At 43.2% G+C, this 20,916-nt stretch overlaps 1 protein-coding gene across 1 annotated transcript in view; it reads right to left on the bottom strand.

Moving 5' to 3' along the window:
- LOC115079473 (protein inscuteable homolog) overlaps positions 1 to 20,916 on the bottom strand; it is a 131,025-nt gene that overhangs the window by 71,618 nt on the left and 38,491 nt on the right. Inside the window, exons 3-5 of the mRNA XM_029583090.1 lie at positions 17,409 to 17,503; positions 6,357 to 6,705; positions 1,358 to 1,410 (exon numbers count right to left, since the gene is read on the bottom strand). Of these exons, the coding sequence (XP_029438950.1) occupies positions 1,358 to 1,410; positions 6,357 to 6,705; positions 17,409 to 17,461 (455 nt within the window). The 5' untranslated portion in view covers positions 17,462 to 17,503. The remainder of the gene's footprint in view (positions 1 to 1,357; positions 1,411 to 6,356; positions 6,706 to 17,408; positions 17,504 to 20,916) is intronic.

Here is a 20,916-nt window from a genome sequence, read left to right as displayed (position 1 = left end):
TTAATCACGTAGTACGTTACTACCAATTTAAAAAATACATGCATATTGCGGTACATTTTATAAAAAAGCGTGAGCGCGTACTTTCGTTCACGGACCAAGCACAAACAAAAGTACGCTGGATTTTATAAGGTATGAACGTAGCCCGCGTATCTTATAAAATCTGGGGTCAGCGCGTGCAAGGGGGTGCACATTTGTGCACCCTGCGCGCGCTGCCCAGTCCCTCCGAGGCCGCTCCAAAATCGGAGCGGCCTCGGAGGGAACTTTCCTTCCGCCTCCCCCCCACCTTCCCCTCCCTTCCCCTACCTAACCCACCCCTATCTACAACCCCCTACCTTTATTCCCAAAGTTACGCCTGCTCAGGCCGGCTGCCAGCGCGCCAGGTTCCGGTCCGGGGGCTGGTCCGGAAGCTGCGGCCATGCCCCCCGGAATGCCCCCGGGCCAGAACCACGCCCCCGGAATGCCCCGGATGACGCGCCGCTGCGACACGCCCCCGACATGCCCCCCCCAGGAAAGCCCCGGGACATGCGTGCGCCACCAAGCCTATGCAAAATAGGCTCGGCGTGCGCAGGGGGGGTTTGGGGTAGGTTTTCGGGGTTTCGCGCATAATGTATGCGCGTAACCCTTTGAAAATCTACCCCATTACTTGCAAAAAACTGAATTTATACAGAAAAGTCGGTATATTTTAAAACATGCGCGTGTAATTGAAATTACCATTTTTCTAATTCTTCTACCAGTTCACCCAGTCCTTCTCCAGATCAGTGAAGCCCTCCCCGTTCTTCAGCCTCAACTCCTCCCAGTTCAAATAAATCTCCTACCCAGCTAATAGTACACAATAAACAAGACTGATATCAATTACGCAAGATAATTAGTGGTTGTAAAATTACGTGTGCATATGTCTATTATAAAATTTCAACTTATGAGCATAACTGTTGGCTCCACCCTGGAACACCCCTAGACTGTGCAAAACTTAATACACACATACTTTTGATGTTTATAAAATAGCAATTATATGAGTATAAACTACTTTATGTGCGTATATGCTAATTTTACCCACGTAAGTGCTTTGAAAATTCACCCCATTGGCATTTAAGGTTGGCTCAATAGAATCTCAGTTTTCTGTAGGATCAGTATAGTTATTCTCATAGCTTGTGTGTTATTAGAAATTGCAGACTGTAAAATGGAATAAACAAATCTTAGCAAATCCTTGCAAAGTTTAAGAATTGATTTTTAAAAGTCATTGCTTCTGATATTTTAAATTCCTCCAGAAGGAAATGAGAAACTTGCCAAAACTCCACCTGTTGCAAAAGTATATGATGACAAGCAAATCATAAACCAAGGCTGGCATCATTCAACTTACCTTTCAGTAATCCCTGTGAGTTCTGAACATTTCTCTGTTAAAAGTTTTTGGAACTGCAGAGAAACCAGAAAATGTGTTCTTATTAATGGACTTGTATAATTAATAGGGAAATATTTTTCAATTCTTTTCTTTTTTTTTAACTTTTGGAACATTTTTTGTGGGCATTTTTTTTGTTAGGTTGTTTTTTTTGTGTGTGTGTTTTCCATTTTGGAAAATGAATAACCCCAAAATTTTCAGGTTTGTTGGAGGGATTGGGCATTCATTTGTGGTAACACAAACTGAAACAAAAATGCCTGTTTTGGTTCACATTACCATGTACTTTAAAAAAAAAAATACACATCCCTAATAATTAGTAAGGGCTCTACTTTCAAAATTAAATAAACCAAATACTTAAACAATAGGCTGAATTGTCAATTTACATTCACTGTGTCCACACACATGTTTTTTGATAAATGCACAACTTCTAAATTGATATAGGCATGAACATATATGAATAAAATGGCACACAAAGCAAAAAACAGGCATGAAAACTGGAAATATAACATTTTAAAATGCAACACAGTAGGGTCAATAACATTAAAAAATTAATAAAATTGTATAAAGAGAAAGGAAAAAGAAAATATTTCAATTTGTTGAAGAAGTGATGTTTGGGGCATAACAGACCCTATGTACTAAGCACTTTTCCTACTGTCACAAAATGGGAGAAATCATTTTGTACATAGGCCATTAAACAGAGACATGGTACTCGTAACACTGAATTACAGATAATTAAAAAAAAGAAAAAAAATGAAATTCTAAATTTTACATAAATTAATCTAAAAGGAAACTGGATACTAAGGCAGTTCCTAGAAAGCATTGCAAGCTTGCACTTTGGCCTCACAAAAGTAAAGAGAGCATGTGAGTGAAGTGCCCAGCTTGAATGACTCAGCCAGTGCTGGGGCTGCCAGAGTGAATGGGCAAAGGAACTAACACAAAATGTCAGAAGTCTTAGTGGAAATGCAGGCAGCCCCACAGCGGGGTCAATCTGGCAGGCTCTGACAGTGGAATTGGCAGTGCAGCGATAATTAGCAGGTCAGTATTCAAAGGGGTTTATCCGGCTAAGCTCGAGGCTTAACCAATACAACCTCCCCCCCCCCCCCCCAAACTGTAAATTTCCCTTCCCACTGAATGGATATTGTTTTAGCCATGAAAGTTTCGAAGGGACTTCTGTGGCTAAAACACAGTTTGTGTTTTTTTCATGTGCAAAAGTGGTCTTTTACACAATTGCCCAGCTGATATGCAGGTAAACTTTGCGAGTATGTTTATCCAGACTGGGCGGACACAGTCCTGGTGGCAGAGCTGAGGTTGGGGTTTGGACTTACGTGCGGGGACGGTAACTTTCAACGCGGCGCACACGTTCATCACCCCGTGCCCAGGGACGCAGCTATTTCATAACATATGCACATGTATGTGCGCGCACGCTATTAAATAAACTGGCCGCGCGCACGTGTGCTCAATTTTAAGCGGGCGCGCACCTGTGCGCGCAAATCCTGCGTGTACCGCATAAATGGGGGAATTTTAAAAAAAAGAAGCACAGCGACGTCATTCCCACTAAAACCAGTTCGTTCCCCATTCGTCCAGTTTAGGGGGGTTTGGAAGACTTATCCCTTGTTTAACAGCCTTCCTCCCCCCTCCCCACCCCCCGCTAGCCCTGACCTTAAAAACCCCGCTGATCTGCCTAGATTGTTTTGTTTTATCACTTGCATGTCATCCATAGCGGAAAAAAAGTTACACAGCGGGGAACCCCAGCACGCGCCAGGGTGCGTAAGTAGTTATGCACAAATTTTATGTTCAAATCCTGATGCACCCATGTCCCCTGCCCCTTTAAAAAAAAACAAAACAAAAAAAACCAACCTTTTTCATTTGTGTGCGTGGCAGGAGATACGTGCATATCCGGGCAGCTTTTAAAATCCACTCTGTGCGCGTTGGCTAGGGCTGCCTGCATGCAGGGACTGTATAGTCTTGCTTTTCTCAGGGAATGCAATAGGGAAATCAGAATAAATCCCAGCATGCAGTGGGGTAAAACCAGGGACTGGATCAACCTGTCCTGAAAATCTGGAGCCAGTTGGCAACCCTAGCGTCGGCCTGACATATTTGCGCATCCCTTGATTGATGCATGCATCAGGCTTTTAAAATTCACCTTATACTTTGTAAAAATTCAACCATATGTGTGTATATTTTCATGAAAAGTCGTGCATAACTAATAGGAGGTGAAACTTGCGCGAGGGCAGGTTTGCTGTGATAATCTTCAAAGCGGACTTGTGTGTAATTTATGTAGGATGTTTGAAAATTACCCTCAATGAGGGCAATTTTCAAAGCCATTTACCTGTGTAAATAGCGATTTAGGTGCACAGAGTGGCAATCTAACAATTGCCCTTCCCCTAACGTAGTTAAGAGTATGCAGAATGTTCCACGACGTGCAAAGTTTTAGCTGCGTTTAGGGGAGGAATTCCCGGGGCCGTGTTTTGGGCAGGATCAGAAAACATGCGTAGATGGCATTTTCTGAAGAAAATCTACCTGCCCAAAAGTAAGTAGGAGCTAAAATCCACAGGCTTTGTACACGCAGCAAGTAAAGATATGCTCTTACTTCCTTTCCAAAACTGAGAAGTAGATTTCCAAAGACATGTGCATCCATGTGTGCGCAGATTCCTGCGGGCGAGGCGGGGATTTTCTAAAAAAAAAAAAAAAAAAAACGTACGGCAACGCAATCAGGTCATTCCTAGTTCCCTCCCAGTCTGCTCCAATTAAGGAGCGGACTGGGAGGGAACTATCCCCTATCCCCCTACCTACTCTTGCTCCCCGACCCCTATCCCTCTTCGGAGGTCAAGTAAGTTCAGTGCGCCGGTCAGCTGCCGGCGCATGCCTCCTCAGGACAGAGCCTAATGGCCACTGTCCCAGCCCGCACCTTTCACAGACCCTGGCACTTCCGCGCATTCCAGGAGATAACGCGCGTGGCCGGGCTGTATATCTCCCAGTATTTGCACAAGCCAGGCTTTAAAATTTTACCCTTGAGCGCACAGAGAACCCGCAGAGTTTGTCCAAAAGCAGAGGAATCTGGAAATTGCCCCCCCCCCCCATGTTAAAAACGTGTTGGATTTTTTTATATTGTGCGACCATACCAAAATTTCCTATAATTTCTTTCCTTACCAAACTATGAGCCTCGTTTACTAAGCATTTTTCTCATAGACACAGAATGGGAGAAAAGCCTTAGTAAATCAGGTCCAATGTATGCAGAGCCAGTTGAACACTGCACCAACGAGACATCTGAATTCATCAGGAGCTAAGTGAAATCTCCTCTGCTAGAGAAACCAATTTCTATTATCACCTGGCACGTAATTTTGTTCATTTCTCACTCGTACTACATAATTGGGAGCTATATTATGTTTTGCAGCTAGAAAAAACATGTTATCGGTTTCATAATTTACTTACATGAGAAGTAATCATTATGAGGATAAGTGTCGGTGAGTGAAATGGACAGCAGTTTAAATGCCCGGACCCGAACATGATGTATCTGACCTTTTCAGACTCAAGCCTGAACGATGTTGCTTTTCTTTGTGTAGCATATAGATAAATGCAGTGAGAAAATTCAGTACGAACCCTGGATCGTAGCTAACCATCCTGTTTTATTTGATAAAGAGAATATTTCTGGGACAAGGAATGGCACAAAGGGTTAAATTTTCAGTAGAGCACCTAACTGCAAAGGTGCCGCTGTACGTTAAAGGCCTTACCTCAACCTAGGTGATTTTTCCAGCAGGAGGCACCCACTTAAGTTGACACTGAAAATCTGATTGTGTGGAGAAATATATGTGCATAGATTTAGGAAAAGCAAAAACGGAGAGTCGATGAGCTGGTCCAGTGGCTCAGTGGGTTCAGTTGCCTCCTCAGTTAATTGCAAATGAAGGCACATGATTCCAGGCCCTGTTCCAACTGAACTAGAAACCTAAAAGAACAGAAGAGAAATGCTGGACTCCACTCTCCCCCCCCCAAAAAAAATAAACCAGGGGTGTAATATTTAAGTGCTTTAACAGCATGCCCTCTACATACGTACTTTTTAAGAAACGTACATCATACGTATACCTTTAATAGACATCCTAAATCATCGCTCAGAATGCCTTTATATGCAGATAAATTTGGGAAGTTTCCACAATCACTGTCAAGCCTAGTGGAGGCAATGTGATTCCAGGCTTTGAGCTTATTCTCTCAAAGTAGGGTTTATTGATAAGGTTCAAGCAAAGAGGGAAGCCAACAGTCAAAACCAAAGCATTAAGGGATCTAATTTTGTCCGAGTGATAACTAATGAGGCCAGGCTAAGCCTGTCATTTCTAAGGAAACACAAGCTCCACTCCCACTCTTCTCCCACTCCCACTCTGTTACTGGTGTTTCCTTGCCTTGAGCTGCTTAAGATCCCTATGGGGATGCTCATGTAACAACACACAGCGCCACCAGGTGGCATTGTTCTGCAGAGCATAATGGCGCCGGCAGGAGGGAGACCACAAGACAGAAAAGGTCCTCTGGAATCACGAGGTAGGATTCCAGAAATGCGATGGAGTCCCAGAGGTCTGGGGTCTTCTTCGGGTGAGGGTCATGGAAGGTCTTTGCACCGAACTGAGGATGTGTCGAATTTGAGATCAAGGTACTAGGGGAAAGGTAGTGAAATTAATTGGAGATCAAGGTATAAGGGTGTCGGGGAGAGGCCAACATGGGGTTGGGAGGTACAATGTTAGGCTGTGGCTGAAAATTCGTGGTTTGATAAAATCTAGCCACCTATGTCATGCGCTCGGCGGTTTCTGAAGATTGACCCCATAATGTCCATTTACCATGCCATTCTCTTGAAGGACAGCTTGAAAACTGCAGTTCCCATTTTAAAACTGAGGCTCTGGATGGAAGGCTGCATAAATTTAGCAATAGTAACTGAAAAAGATAGTTCATAAACTGCACAGTCTGTAAAACATGAACATACCTGGTGCATTTCTTCTGACTGGTTTCTGGTGAAAGCATTGTATTCGTTTATCATTGAGCACACGTGGCCGTTGGCCTTTAGGGTAATGCTGTGAACCCTTTGCCACCTGTTCTTTTCTAGCTTTTGAACAATCTTGGTCAGCTCCATGCTTATAATCCATGCTTTCCTTAACAGCGTCTGCAGGCTATCGCGTGTGCCAGGCTGGGAAGATGAAAGGATAAGTTCGCTCTGAGCATCATCCTCTATGCTTATTGGCTTCGACTGCAGAATGCACATGCATTCACATTCCGTCATCCATTTTAGGTCCTCCATCCAGCGCTGCACAGAGTCCACCTGAATGAGGTGCATACTAAGGTACAGCAAGAAAAAAAACAAAACAGCATACTGTTTAAAACATTATGTTCAAAAATGTCTTTTGAAGAAATCTATTAAAACTTCCAAAGAATGGTGGTAGGAACTGAGACGTGGCTTCCGTGGTTTCTGAATTCTCTGGTGAAGATAGTCACACAGGGAAGGCTATATTCAAAGCAATCTATAGCACATTAAATTGGATTAAAGCACCTAGATTGTTGATTTACAGTTCCCCTCCTGAGCCTGGTTGAATGCATGTATGGGCTACCATAGCATGTGTAATTTTAACCACACTGTGAAAAGGTGTTGAAGGACGTGTGTTTAACTCAGAAAGAGAAAAATACCATATGTATGTGGCATTTTCAAAAGAGACTTCTAAGCAGAACATATGGTTGTCTTGGATTGCTAGAAAGATCCTGGTTTTGTTGGTCAGAGCATTCGGCAATAAACTACCTACAGGTCAAATTTAAATAAGGAAATCCGTGCTCATTGCAAGATATTCCATCAAAACAGAAAATTTAGAAAAAAATGATATGAATTAGTAAGTTTGAATATAGGGAGGCCCTACAGTTTATTTCATTGTTTCTTGAACAGAAGGCATACTAGGCTCAGTCAACACCCACTACTCGGTTGGTCCGAGGGTGCAGACGTTGCAGGAGTGGCACTCCGCAGCCCACAAGGGAGGTTGATGGAAGAAAATCCCTAGTGCTACTAAAACTCAGCCGCGTCTTGGGGCAGAATGAAGGGTTACAGTAAGGTCTCAAATATCGGGAGATCATAAGGTGCGGGGGAGGCTCCGAATGGAAAACTCATTTAGATAATCAAGAAAAATAGCGTACTTCTGAAATGAAGAGTAATACCATAAGCTTTGTCATTCAGTTTAATATACCCTTAACGGGAATTCTCAGTTACGTTCACAAAGGAGGAATTAACAAAGCTGAGAAATGTGAAGACGGTACTATAAAAAGAAAATTTCAACTGGCTACTCACACTGATAGTAACAAAACTTGTCATATCCTTGCCTTAAAAAAAAGTTTTCAACTAATATTCATCAGCATCTGTATTTTGCTTGAGCTTTAGTAATAGCTTCTATTCCTGGCTTTGATGTCGTTCAGATTGAACATCATGCACTTGCATTACACGACAATACATTTCAAACCGGAGCCCGTGTGCACGTTTGCACGAAATACGAGGTTATTTAACATGTGCGCATATGAGGCAGCTTATATAATTTTAAGTGGGTGTGCGCAAATCCCATTTCTGCCACTTAAATTGGGGGATCTTAAAAGGGACGCACACTGACGCCATTTCCAGTTTTGCCAGTTTATCCCCAGTCCGCCCAATTAAGACAGAGGTCCTCCAACCCCTACCCCCCCTCCCCCCTGATTTGATAGCCTTCTCTCTTCCCAGTTAACCCTGACCCCTAAAACCCCACAGATCTGCCTAGTTTCCTTTAAATTTTAATTTACGCATCATCCGTAGCCGAAGTAAAGTTACGCAGCAGGAGTCCTTGCCACATGCTGGGTTGTGTGTAAGTATTTACGCACACATCTCAGGTTCCTGCCCTGAAATGCCCATGCCCCGCCCCTTTTTTGAGAACTTTCCAGATCTGTGCGCTGCGGCATTTACGCGCTTGTCTGGGTGGCTTTTTATAATCTGCTTGGTGCGCGTGAGCCCGACTTATTCACAGGCCCTTGCTTTTAAAATTCACCTTTTTATGAGAGAGAATGGATCGCTACTTGAATTGTTATAGAAAATATTCATATCGGTACCCAGTAAGAGTTTCCTAAAACAAAAAAAACCAGTGGTTCCAGAGTTAATGAACAACCCTTTATAATAACAGGGAAGGCAGTAATTAAAGTCCCTGGGGAGCTTGCAGGCCTGTGGGTAGTTTGAACCCGCTAGCCAGTGAGCTGATTTTCAAAGGGAAAATCCCCTTAAAGCCATGCCAGTGCTCACATCTCGGGCACAAAATGAAATCCCTGCATGTACTTTCCTGTGCTCGCCCCAAATATGCCCCCCCCCCCCCCCCCAATACTGCCCACTTTCGGCACGGTGAAAAGTATGTGCCCGGTCATCCAGCACATGTAATATTAGCCACATTCACAGGGGCAATTCCTAATCCTGATTTTACACATTTAAACACGTGATTAACCGCATACAGACTTTTGACTATTGTCCCTCGTGGTAACACACGGCAGCTAAAGACCGACTGGCCCATCCACCCTGCTGAGGATATACCCCAGCTGACAGCTGTGGAAGCTTGACTGCTTGCAGGATATCGCTTCTTCTCTAAATCGGTTCTTGCTATCTTCCCGTAGCTAATCTTGATTTTAAAGTTTCTCAGTTGGGTAAGGTGTATGTTATAAAACCTATTGCTTTATATTCCAGGAATTTATTTTCTGTAAATACTCTTTTCACGGGTATCTATCATGCTGGCCCAATAGGTTAAGCTTTATTCTAACTACAGTAATCCTGAGTGAGCAAACTGGATTTCGGTAACTCTCAGCTTTCAAATGCTCATCAGTTACAAAGGGGGGCATTTTTCGAAGTACCCTTATTGGGGCAAAGTTCAGGGTACATTTTACCTGCGCACCTTGCACCAATTTTCAGAAAGAAGGAATGGGCGTACTTTCACTTTGATGTTTGCACCTGCTTTTGTTGCAGGTTCTTTTTCCATGGAAAATGGCACGCGTAGAGTTAAAAATGAGTGTGGTTCTCCTCCCCTGACCTAAACATGCCCCTGCTAGCACCTCCTCTAAATGGAGCTAAATGTATGTGGGTTGTAGGATAAGATGCGTGGGGGGGGGGGGGGGTCAGTTTATCTGTTTTGAGAGGAAACCGTTTTCAAACCTTAATGGAATGGTAAAAATCACTATTTACACAGGTAATTGGCTTTGGAAATTGTCCTAAATAAACCCAACAGAGCAACATAAGGGGTCCATTTAAAGCCGCCATTCCTATACAATAAGAGGCTGGGGGGGGGGGGGGGGGGTAAGAAAAGAGTGCATGGGAGGAAGGAGGGAAGAGTAAGTATATGAACGAGGACAGAGGAGAAAGTGTAACAGAGGCAGGAGAGAGAAAAGCAATGCAGATCACTGCAAGGGATTGCACATAATAAAGCTGAAGAAGAAAATGGAGACAGCAGAGTTTTACTGAAAAGAAAAAACGGAGATGTACACAGAGGGGTAGATATTCAAAGCATAGCCGGCAGGTAGCTGACTTAGACAAAATATTCTGCTGCACAGCTATGCAGCTGAAAATCCCCAGATAAATCGCTGCTTAGCCAGGTAAGATTTATCCGTCTAAGGTTTCGACCTACTATTGAGCAGGTCTAACCTAGATGGATAACTTATCCAGCTAAGTCTCAATGGGGTACATATTCAAAAGTCATTTAGAAGGATAACGGGAAACTTATCCATCTAAGTCCTACTTATCCGGCTAAGTGCCTTTTGAATATCAGGCTCAGAATAGGTGAGAAAAAAAATTCATTAAAAAAAATCCACAAACAATTGTAATAAAAATGGCCTTTGTGATTAAAATAACTCCAACTAAATGCAAATATATATACAAATGTGCACATAATTTTCTACACCTTGCCACAGAATCTACCTTCACCAGAGGCCGATTTCCGCTCTAGTGATACCACAGTCCACTATTTTAATAAGAACAAAATTCACTGCCATACAAAGGCCCATTGTGTGCTTTTGCAGATATTTGATTGTTGAGTCAGCTGATGAATCAAGCAGGAGGAGAAATCTCGAAGTACGGGAGAAAGTTGTAGAAAAATTCAGCCAGCTATATGGAAGGAAAATTGGATTTTCTTTGTACACCAGCATATTTATTTCTATAATTGTTTAGGTACATCAGTGGTTTGAAGCACCGAGTCAAAGAAATTATTGACAAGATAGTAAAGATACAGCTCATCTAACCTTTTCCATCAACAGCAGTATTTCAACAAAGGTGAGAGAGCTGTGTGCTTTGAAATCAGATCCAGTGGGAGATGGTAAACACAATCAAAATTATTTAATTTAGCAAAGGACAATACTTCCTACCCTTTAACATCTTTGTTTAATATGCCAATAGAAAAAAAGCCAGGAGTAAAGAACCTGGAAATCAGCAAAAGTACCTTTGAAAGGTAAGAGCTTTTCATCTGATCTGTCAAGATGTAGACAGCATTTTTCTATCAATGACTAATTGAAGATAGAAGAACCTAATTCATTTGGCAATGTATGGACAATGAAGTATGTTTCTGTTTCAGGTATGCTTGTATTACATTACCATTCAGGACATCTATTTAAATAATAATATTGTAACATAGCAGTGACTGCAGAAAAGGAGCAGATGGCCTAGCCAGTCTGCCCCGCAAGCTTCTTAGGATAGTATCTCCATGCAGGACACCCCCATGTACCCTCTCAAGGGTAGTAACTGCCACGCCGTTACCCCCAGACCTTATGATAAGGGTAGTAATATTTACAATCAAAACCAAGCAACTGTCATACCCATGAATTACTGCTACCAACATTTTTACTGGATGAGGAGCCGTCCTGATAATTCAGACAATGCTGCTTGACGTGCTTCGCTTTGGGACTTGGCTGTAGAAGCCGTCCTGTGCTTTTTCCCCTTATGTCTGCGTGTCAGTACCCCAGATTGTAAAAGTGAGATTGGTTGTTGTCTGTATCCAGTTCTCCTTCCCTCCCCCTCAAACAGGGAGCGATGTTGCAATTGCATCAAAAGCATCAAGGCTATTGATTGAGGGTAGTAATCCCCATGCCTTCTGTTAAGGGTAGTGACTGCCACTCCATGCAGGTTACCCCCATGCCTTCTGTTAAGGGTAGTAACTGCCGCTCCGTGCAGGTTACCCCCATGCCTTCTGTTAAGGGTAGTGACTGCCGCTCCGTGCAGGTTACCCCCATGCCTTCTGTTAAGGGTAGTGACTGCCGCTCCCTGCAGGTTACCCCCATGCCTTCTGTTAAGGGTAGTGACTGCCGCTCCATGCAGGTCACCCCCATGCCTTCTGTTAAGGGTAGTAACTGCCGCTCCATGCAGGTTACCCCCATGCCTTCTGTTAAGGGTAGTGACTGCCGCTCCGTGCAGGTTAACCCCACGCCTTCTGTTAAGGGTAGTGACTGCCGCTCCATGCAGGTTACCCCCATGCCTTCTGTTAAGGGTAGTAACTGCCGCTCCATGCAGGTCACCCCTATGCCTTCTGTTAAGGGTAGTGACTGCCGCTCCGTGCAGGTTACCCCCATGCCTTCTGTTAAGGGTAGTGACTGCCGCTCCATGCAGGTCACCCCCATGCCTTCTGTTAAGGGTAGTAACTGCCGCTCCGTGCAGGTTACCCCCACGCCTTCTGTTAAGGGTAGTAACTGCCGCTCTGTGCAGGTTACCCCCACGCCTTCTGTTAAGGGTAGTGACTGCCGCTCCATGCAGGTCACCCCCATGCCTTCTGTTAAGGGCAGTAACTGCCACTCCGTGCAGGTCACCCCCATGCCTTCTGTTAAGGGCAATAACTGCCGCTCCGTGCAGGTCACCCCCATGCCTTCTGTTAAGGGCAGTAACTGCCGCTCCGTGCAGGTCACCCCCATGCCTTCTGTTAAGGGCAGTAACTGCCGCTCCGTGCAGGTCACCCCCATGCCTTCTGTTAAGGGTAGTAACTGCCGCTCCGTGCAGGTCACCCCCATGCCTTCTGTTAAGGGTAGTAACTGCCGCTCCTTGCAGGTTACCCCATGCCTTCTGTTAAGGGTAGTGACTGCTGCTCCGTGCAGGTTACCCCCATGCCTTCTGTTAAGGGTAGTGACTGCCGCTCCATGCAGGTTACCCCCATGCCTTCTGTTAAGGGTAGTGACTGCCGCTCCTTGCAGGTTACCCCCATGCCTTCTGTTAAGGGTAGTAACTGCCACTCCATGCAGGTTACCCCCATGCCTTCTGTTAAGGGTAGTGACTGCCGCTCCTTGCAGGTTAACCCCACGCCTTCTGTTAAGGGTAGTGACTGCCGCTCCGTGCAGGTCACCCCTATGCCTTCTGTTAAGGGTAGTGACTGCCGCTCCCTGCAGGTTACCCCCATGCCTTCTGTTAAGGGTAGTGACTGCCGCTCCATGCAGGTCACCCCCATGCCTTCTGTTAAGGGCAGTAACTGCCGCTCCGTGCAGGTCACCCCCATGCCTTCTGTTAAGGGTAGTAACTGCCGCTCCTTGCAGGTTACCCCATGCCTTCTGTTAAGGGTAGTAACTGCCGCTCCATGCAGGTTACCCCATGCCTTCTGTTAAGGGTAGTGACTGCTGCTCCGTGCAGGTTACCCCCATGCCTTCTGTTAAGGGTAGTGACTGCCGCTCCTTGCAGGTTACCCCATGCCTTCTGTTAAGGGTAGTAACTGGCGCTCCATGCACCCTCTCCTTCATTTCCGTCCTTTAGGGATGCAGAGGGTTTATCCCATGGCGTTTACACGCACCCACTTAAAATTTGCGCACATGTGCGCGCGGTCAGGCTTTTTTTTTTTGTAACAACCGCGCATATACGCACGCAAGTAATAAAATCGCTGCATCCCTGGACGCAGGCAGACGCACGCGCCGGTTTGAAAGTTACTGCCCCTATTTCTAAAGTGGAAGCCTTACGCTGATGGGTGCTGCCACCTGCAAGCCTGAAGCTTTCACCAATGTAACCATTTTCCTGTGTTTCTGATATCTCTTTCCTCTGTCTCCAGCCTTTCTTTTTCTTTTCTTTCTTTTTTTTTTTAAGCCTACGCTTTGCTTCCCAGACATTCTCATATAGGGCAATCCAATGAATCTGCCTCCTCTGCAGTACTGCTTGCACCACAGCCCTTTCAGGTAAAGGTAAAGCAAACAAATTAAAGAGAGAGAGAGCCCGTCTGGGATAAAACGTGGATCAGAGTTCACCAAAAAAAAAACAAAAACTTGAAAGTCATCCAACACAAGAACAGGGCAAAATGGGCATCCCGCCTACCTCTACCTGCGGTGACTTGCCTTCTCCGTCCTTTAAGTAAGCACTCATTCACCGCGTTCTCTTTCATTCACAAACCTGGTCCCTAACATTCGGAGCAGAAGGAGGGACCCGAGGACAGGTCTTAATCCCCAGCTGCATTTACATAAATTAGATCCGTGGTTTGATCCTTTTGAAACCAAACCAAAGCTGTTGGCCTGAGTCTTTAAATTACAGGGTTTCCTGCTGCTGCACGCAGCGCCTTTCTGTCTGATTGCATGGAAGGAGTGGTGATTTAAGAAACACATTTTGCACGAAGGAAAACGAGCTGGAATCTCATGACAGCAGCGGACGGATTGCCAAAACTAACTTTACTCAGTTGTCCTGTCCAAACCAACGGCTCTTATCCACTTTTCTAATCTCCATGCGTGCTGGTAAGAACTGATTTAAAACCATCTGGGGGTAATTTTAAAAAGGATTTACACGCATAAAACTGGATTTTACGTGTGCAAATGCACTTCTGTGTAAGTGGGCTTTTAAAAATTGCTACAATAAATGCCATTGAATTGTCCATAGGTTATACATGTGTAAGTGCACTTTACATGCATAAATGGCTTTTGAAAATTGCTGCAATAGTGAGTTACATTTGAGCACGTAACTCCTTTTAAAATTACCTCCATAGACAATTCAGAGCTCCCTGAACATCTTGACTTTGCTTGCATAATTAATATGTATTTAGCTCCGAAGGTAAATTTTTAATAAGCAAATCTGGCAAAAACCAGGGACTATGGTGAAAATCTTCAAGTATAGGACAAACCAATCCCGTTAGGAAAACGTGCATGGGTGCTTTTTATCTGAAGGCTTTGCCCCAGTTTTGAAGAGAAAGTAAAAGCGTGTTTTCACATGGAAACTCATCTAACGAACCCACTGTCATTCACAGCTGCCTTTCATGCAGGGACTTGTTTCGTGGAAAACAACGCACGTGGGGTGAATTTTCAAAACGTTATGCGTATTCTGTATATTATAAAAGTAAAAAAAAAGTGTGCATTTTCACTTTTGTGCACATGTATGTACATAAAAAAAGCTCACCACTTTTTAAAATCTTGATTTTTGTTTAAGGTTTACAATATTTATCGATTAGCCCACAGTACAGAAAGAAAAGTGTCTGTATAAGTCAAAAGGAAACACTGAGGTCCATCTTCAATAGGGCCAATTAGTGGACGTGTTAATCCAGCCTTATTTAGCCAGATAACTTGTCCCACAGAGGAATAAACGTCCCGCTGAATATACCAGCCTTAAAGTTATCCGGCTATATGACTATGTTTGAATATCGCCGAATAGGTTACGAAGTTATCCGGCCTTGTGTGGCCAGATGAGCTGCCACTTACCTGGATATCTTCAAAAGATATCCAAAAAGTGGCGATCCTGTAAACAAACAATTAAAGAGTGTACTATGGGCCTCCAGGCCCGATTCCTACCCAAGCACCTCTCACGTTTACACCCCCCGGTAGGCCAGTAACTCCCCTCAAACAGCAAGGGTTAAAAAAACACATTTTTGAAAAAGGCATAAAACTGTGCTGGCTCTCCATCCTTCCACCCCTCTCTCCCCGGTAAGTATTTGAAAAGCGAATGTCTCGCTAGCACTTTCTATCCCTTTCACACGTTGCCATCCCACCCACCCCGTACCGTGCGATAGGACCCTTTCCATGGCCCGGGGATCGCAATCCGTGTCGATCCCGGACGCGCCCAGTGTAGTTCTGAGCAGCTGTGCTGGGAGTGGAAGGTTTTGGCCTAACCTAGCCAGATAAGGGTTTGAATATCTGAAATCTTTCCATTTAGACAGATAACTTAATAACTTATATATTACCCATCTAAATGACTTTTGAATATTGATCTCATTGATTTATTTATTTTTTTTAAATCACTCTTTTTCCTTTAGATTTATTCCCTTAACTGCAATGTGGGAACCACATAATCAGAGAGTGTGAAATTCTAATTCATGAAGCTGGGGAGAAAACCCGAGGGAAAGAAATGACCCCCCAGTGAAGTCAAAATCACAAGCCAAGCAAATTATCTTTCACCCAGTGAATTGACATTAATCAATCCCAAATTCCAAAACGGCCCCAGGCTCCTAACCGGGAATTACAACCGGGGAGAGAGATCTTTTCTTTGCACTGTAGTTCCACTGACACATTTATAAGCAAGGAAAGCCTTAAGATGAACTAGGTCAAGGAATATAAATGTAAGCCCCTTCTTGTAGTCTGAATAGCTTTGCAAACATCTAGGGATGTTTGAATCCTCTTATAAAACCATTTCTATCTTTAAAAAAAAAAAAAAGGCTTAATATCCAATCCCAAACAGGGTCCAGGATCAAGGAAACTAAACTATCAGTGTCCCTTTAGATGTCAGCGCTTCCTGCTTTGATCCCCTGAGGGAGGTGGGGTTGAGTTTTATGTGAAAGAGAAGGGTTTTGGGTGCCGGGGGACAGGGCGTCGCCATGTGATTTCTTAATATATTTTTGTGCTTTTACCCCTGTTGGGCCACCTTAGGGAGGCAGCAGGAGGTGGGCAGAGGTCTACAGAGACCCCTGGAGGAGGGGGGATTTTACGTAGTTGGGTGGGGCCCTTTAATTTTAGGCCAGGAGCACTGGAACCGTGCGTTGCCGTCCTGATGCTCCCGTGGAAGGTTGGCCACAACTCCTGAGCTGTAGATAGCTTTCTGGGAAATGTCGTGGCTCTGGCAAGCTGCATTATTTTATTAGCATAGAATTAAGTGATTTCAAAATTTTATGCATGCAAAGCAGCTCATTGTAAAAATTTCATGTGATATCGCAAATGGCATGCAATATCACTATGATATAGGGATATCATGTGATAAACAGTATTTTATGAGCGATAAACACTGTTTTTCACATGTTATACCTATATCACAGCTTAGTAAATGATCCCCTTAGATTGTGATCCCTCTGGAGACAGGAAAATACCTCCAAGTACTAAATATAATCTTCTTTGAAGTGGCTGAAAAAGTAGAATATAAAATCAAATAAATAAAAGGATTTGGTTTGAATAGACAAACCTCCTTGTTGATTCTTGGATGGGCCCTAGGGATTGGTGCAGTGCATCTTCTGCCAGAGTATTGACATGCCATTGTCCTTAAGGTTTTTACATTAAATGCACTTTTGGGGGCTTTATCTTCTGGCAAACTTAGTACTTAGGAAAGGAACCAGACTGACAGTGCTAGGAACCAAAATTCTCCAGTTTATCTACAAAACCGAACAAAGTAGTGTGGGTATTAACAGTGCAAACTTCCCCTGCCAATATGCTTCAGCTCTGTTGCGGAGGGACCAGAAAGTGTGCATGATTATTTAATCCTTAAACTTGCATTTCAGCGATCATTAATGGCAGCTGTGATAGTAGCTGTATGGCCACCTGTCCACTAGAAATTGGACCCAAAGCATTATTATTTGTCAGCTGCTAGTGATACAGCATGAGATTCAGGATTCCGATTCACATGGATGTAGAAATTAAAAATAAGTAATACTGGGCACTACTGTTACTGTTATCTCTTACTCTCAACAAAAAAAAAAAAGACTTTTAACAACCACAGGCTTCAATGGCGCCTATCAACAGCTGTAAAGGAGGAAAGTAAGCATTGAAAATGTGGCAGCTAAATCTATGCAGATATTCTGGGATCCCAGTTCCTGTGTTTGGCCAGAAGTGCATTACCAAATAGTGAGACTTTGTGAAGTTTAGCAAGACTTACCGCTGAACAGGCAATGGAGTGGAACTGTAGTGGTTGTCGCCATGGAAAGCCATTCTTATTTTAATGTCTGTTCATGTTTCTTCACAAGCCAGAATCTACAATGAAAAGCACATTCTGACTGACTAGCAAATCCGAATACAGAAAGACGCCAGAACGGCTGACGGGCAGACTCAGCAGTGAAACAGTAGGATATTACATTGCTATATTAAAATAATAAGAAATACTAATGGAGCTCAATCCAGTCCTGTATTTTTCACACCAACAGTTTTTTGGGGGTTTTTTTTCAGTTTTGTGGGTATTTGCTTTGAAATAGGAATACGATGGGCAACCTTTGGATAAATCCTTTTCTCTCCAGGACATACAAGTAGAGAACTTTTTACAAATAGATTTCTTTTCTTCTTGAACAAGCTGGGAAGCTTTCAAAGAAATTTGTTCTTCAATGTTTTTCAAATTTCTTTTGAATTTTCCCCATATCCTCTGCTTAAAAACCAGAGGATGTGAGGAAAATCTGAAAATTTTCAACAAACTTGAAGCAGGTTAAAATTTGCCTGATTTAGGCTCATCTTACATTTATGTATTTGTCAATATTTGATACTGTGTTTCTCAGCAGATAAAGACCAATATGGTCTATCTAGTATAGAAAGTTTTTTGGGGTTTTTTTTTGGGGGGGGGGGGGTTTGGGGAGGTGGCAGCATCTAAGTGGTGCCACTGAATATCCAGTTACAGTCTGTGGGCACCACGTAGCCAGATAAGCGGCTTAGCTGGTTTTTAGCCAGCAAAGACAGGGGCGGGGAATGGTTGGATCAGGGAGGAGTCCAGATGGCCAGATAAATTAAAGATAGCCGGCTGATTTATCCAGCCAACTCTGGTCGGGCCAAAGGGCGGTCCTAAATATAGTCTGTTATACATATCCAGCTAACTTTAAGATAGCTGTGTATATATTTAGCGGCGTGGCTGCGCCACTGAATATACAGGACTAGTTGAGAATAATTGGCTAACTAGTAGAGAATATGGGCCTTTTAAATTTTAGAAATAAAATGCTTTCCAATTCTTTGGCCTACAGCTGTAGAATTACTAAAGCTTTGAAAATTTCAATGATATTACCATAAAAATAAAAAATCAAATAAGTTAAAGGTGACACTTTTTAATGGAACTAACTTAATTCATTTGTGCCTTTGCTCCCTTCATCAGGTCAGTGCTAAGGATGATGTTGCCTGAATATACAAGTAAATATAGATTGGATTACAGCATGGGTGACTGTTTTCAAAGCTGTAAGCACTTATAAACTAAAAGGAAACTGTGCAAGTTCAAAACATAAAGCAACATAATAAATGCTAGCATTTGCAGTTTAAGCATTACAGAATGTTCCAGTTCAATGCAAGTTGCTGAGAGAAAGCTATTTGATTACTTGAAATTTAATTAGATGAGCCACTGTGGTCAAATACCAAAAAATATACAGATGGCTGACCAAAAAAACATGACATAGTTTGAAAATTATATTTATTTAAGACATTTTGCCATTTGGAGTTCTGGTGAACCACCATCGCAATGAAACAAGGAAAATTAGGATATAAAAAAGAGAAAACAAATTACAGGCCTCGCTTGGCAATAAAAAAAAAATATTGATTTATGATTTTTGTCTTCTGATCTAAAAAGATGGATTCTCTTTTGACAGAGATACAGTAATGGAAGCACCGTACAATTGCACTATCCCACGTTGATAGAGTAGACAACCAGGAGGAGTGGAAAACATAAGGCGGGATCTAGCGAAGCTCAAGGAATGATCTGTGGTCTGACAGCTAAAATGTAATGATAAAAAAAAAATGCAACATGAGGAGATCACGTGGTTCAGTAAGCGAAGTGTGATGTAGTTTGCTTTGCTCTGATCCCATGCCAGTAGAATCGACCTTCATTTACGTTTAAACCTGCTAGAATTTGGGTTGAAGACTAAACTCCTGACTGCCTGCAGGCAAGATTTGTTTTGGTATATCTGCGAGAGTAGTTGAGAGAGACAGAGAGACTGGAGACAACAAAATGAATGTTGCTTGGTATCTATTGTTCTTTTAATGTCTACTTTTCGTTGTCTAATCTTTTCATTTGCATGTTTTTTAACAACAATATTTTAACGTTGGTTATCAGCAAGATTGTTCATCACTTTTTGGATAGTTTTTCAGGAAAGTGGTATATACAATTTTAAAATAAATAAACTTTAAAAAAAAAAATTACAATGTTGAAATTGATATTCAAGCCCCTTAAGATATATTCTATAAAAATACTGTCCAGGGATATCACGTGATGAGTGGTCAAATTCCTATGACGTTACAATGTTGAGGTCTAAAGATATTCTCCCAAAAATATCGCTGCTGGATGTGAAAAAATGCACAATAGCAACCCACTTCTTCCGGAGCTGCCATCGTGTTAAAGGGCCATGCTGCCCAAATTTGACCACCCCTCCCAAAGTGTAAAATGCACCTTGAGGGTCTTGGTAGACTCCCACCCTATCAAAGTTGCTCCATAGAAAAAATGTTTAAAAATACTTTTAATGGCATGCAGCGATGCCCTGCCCATTTCCCCAAATCCCTTCCCTTTGAATAAAATATCCCCCCAGTTGATAGGTGCAGCAGTCAGTTGGCGCAATTTTGGAAAATGGCGTTGACCAATCTGAAGCTTAGGGGGAGCTTCAGGCCACCACTAGAGACCGGGGATGTCTTCAGAAAGTGTGGGGGATGGAAGGTGGGCCACTAGGCTACCAGGGACCTCTTTTAACCTAAGAGGAGAGTCTAGTGGTGGGGGTGAGGGAGCCACTAGACAGCAGGGATTCTATTCTATAGAAGTGGGGTGGGGGGGGAGAAATCAGAGAGATTTGAATTGGAGGGAGATATTGTATTCAAAGGGGAAGTGATTTGGGAAGGGGGCGAGACATTGTCGGGCATCATGAAAAATATTTATTTTTATTTTTTTGACTACGGGACCACCTCAACAGGCAGCAGAGGGGAGAGTATTTGCCAAGATCCCTGGGGTGGGGGGGGTGAGGTGGATGCCTGGTGGGGGAGAAATCGGAGAAGTTTGGATTAGAGGGAGATTTTTTATTCAAAGGGGAAGTCATTTGGGAAGGGGGTGAGACATTGTCGGGCATCAGGAAAAATATTTACTTTTATTTTTTTTGACTACGGGACCACCTCAACAGTAGCGGAGGGGAGAGTATTTGTCAAGATCACCGGGGGCATTTTACATTTCAGGGGGAGGGGGTCATTTTGGGGCCATTTAGCCCTTTAAGAAACACCCTGGATGCTATCAGGATGCCCCCAATATTTAAACTACAACTCATCCATTACTGAAAAAATAACGCGGCTTGCTTTTTTTTTTTTTTAGGCAAGCCGCATTATTTATTTACTCAGGATTTCCTATGCAGTAGCACTTTGCATGCATTAGTAAATGTTATGCATACAAATGCATGAAAAGCAGCTAATTTCAAAAAGGGCTGATTTTTAGGTCAAAATCGTGCACA

Source organism: Rhinatrema bivittatum, chromosome 17 (genome assembly GCF_901001135.1).
Source record: "Rhinatrema bivittatum chromosome 17, aRhiBiv1.1, whole genome shotgun sequence".
Taxonomy (NCBI): Eukaryota; Metazoa; Chordata; class Amphibia; order Gymnophiona; family Rhinatrematidae; genus Rhinatrema; species Rhinatrema bivittatum.
Note: the sequence above shows the minus strand (reverse complement) of the source record. Positions and strands in the feature narration are given on the sequence as shown.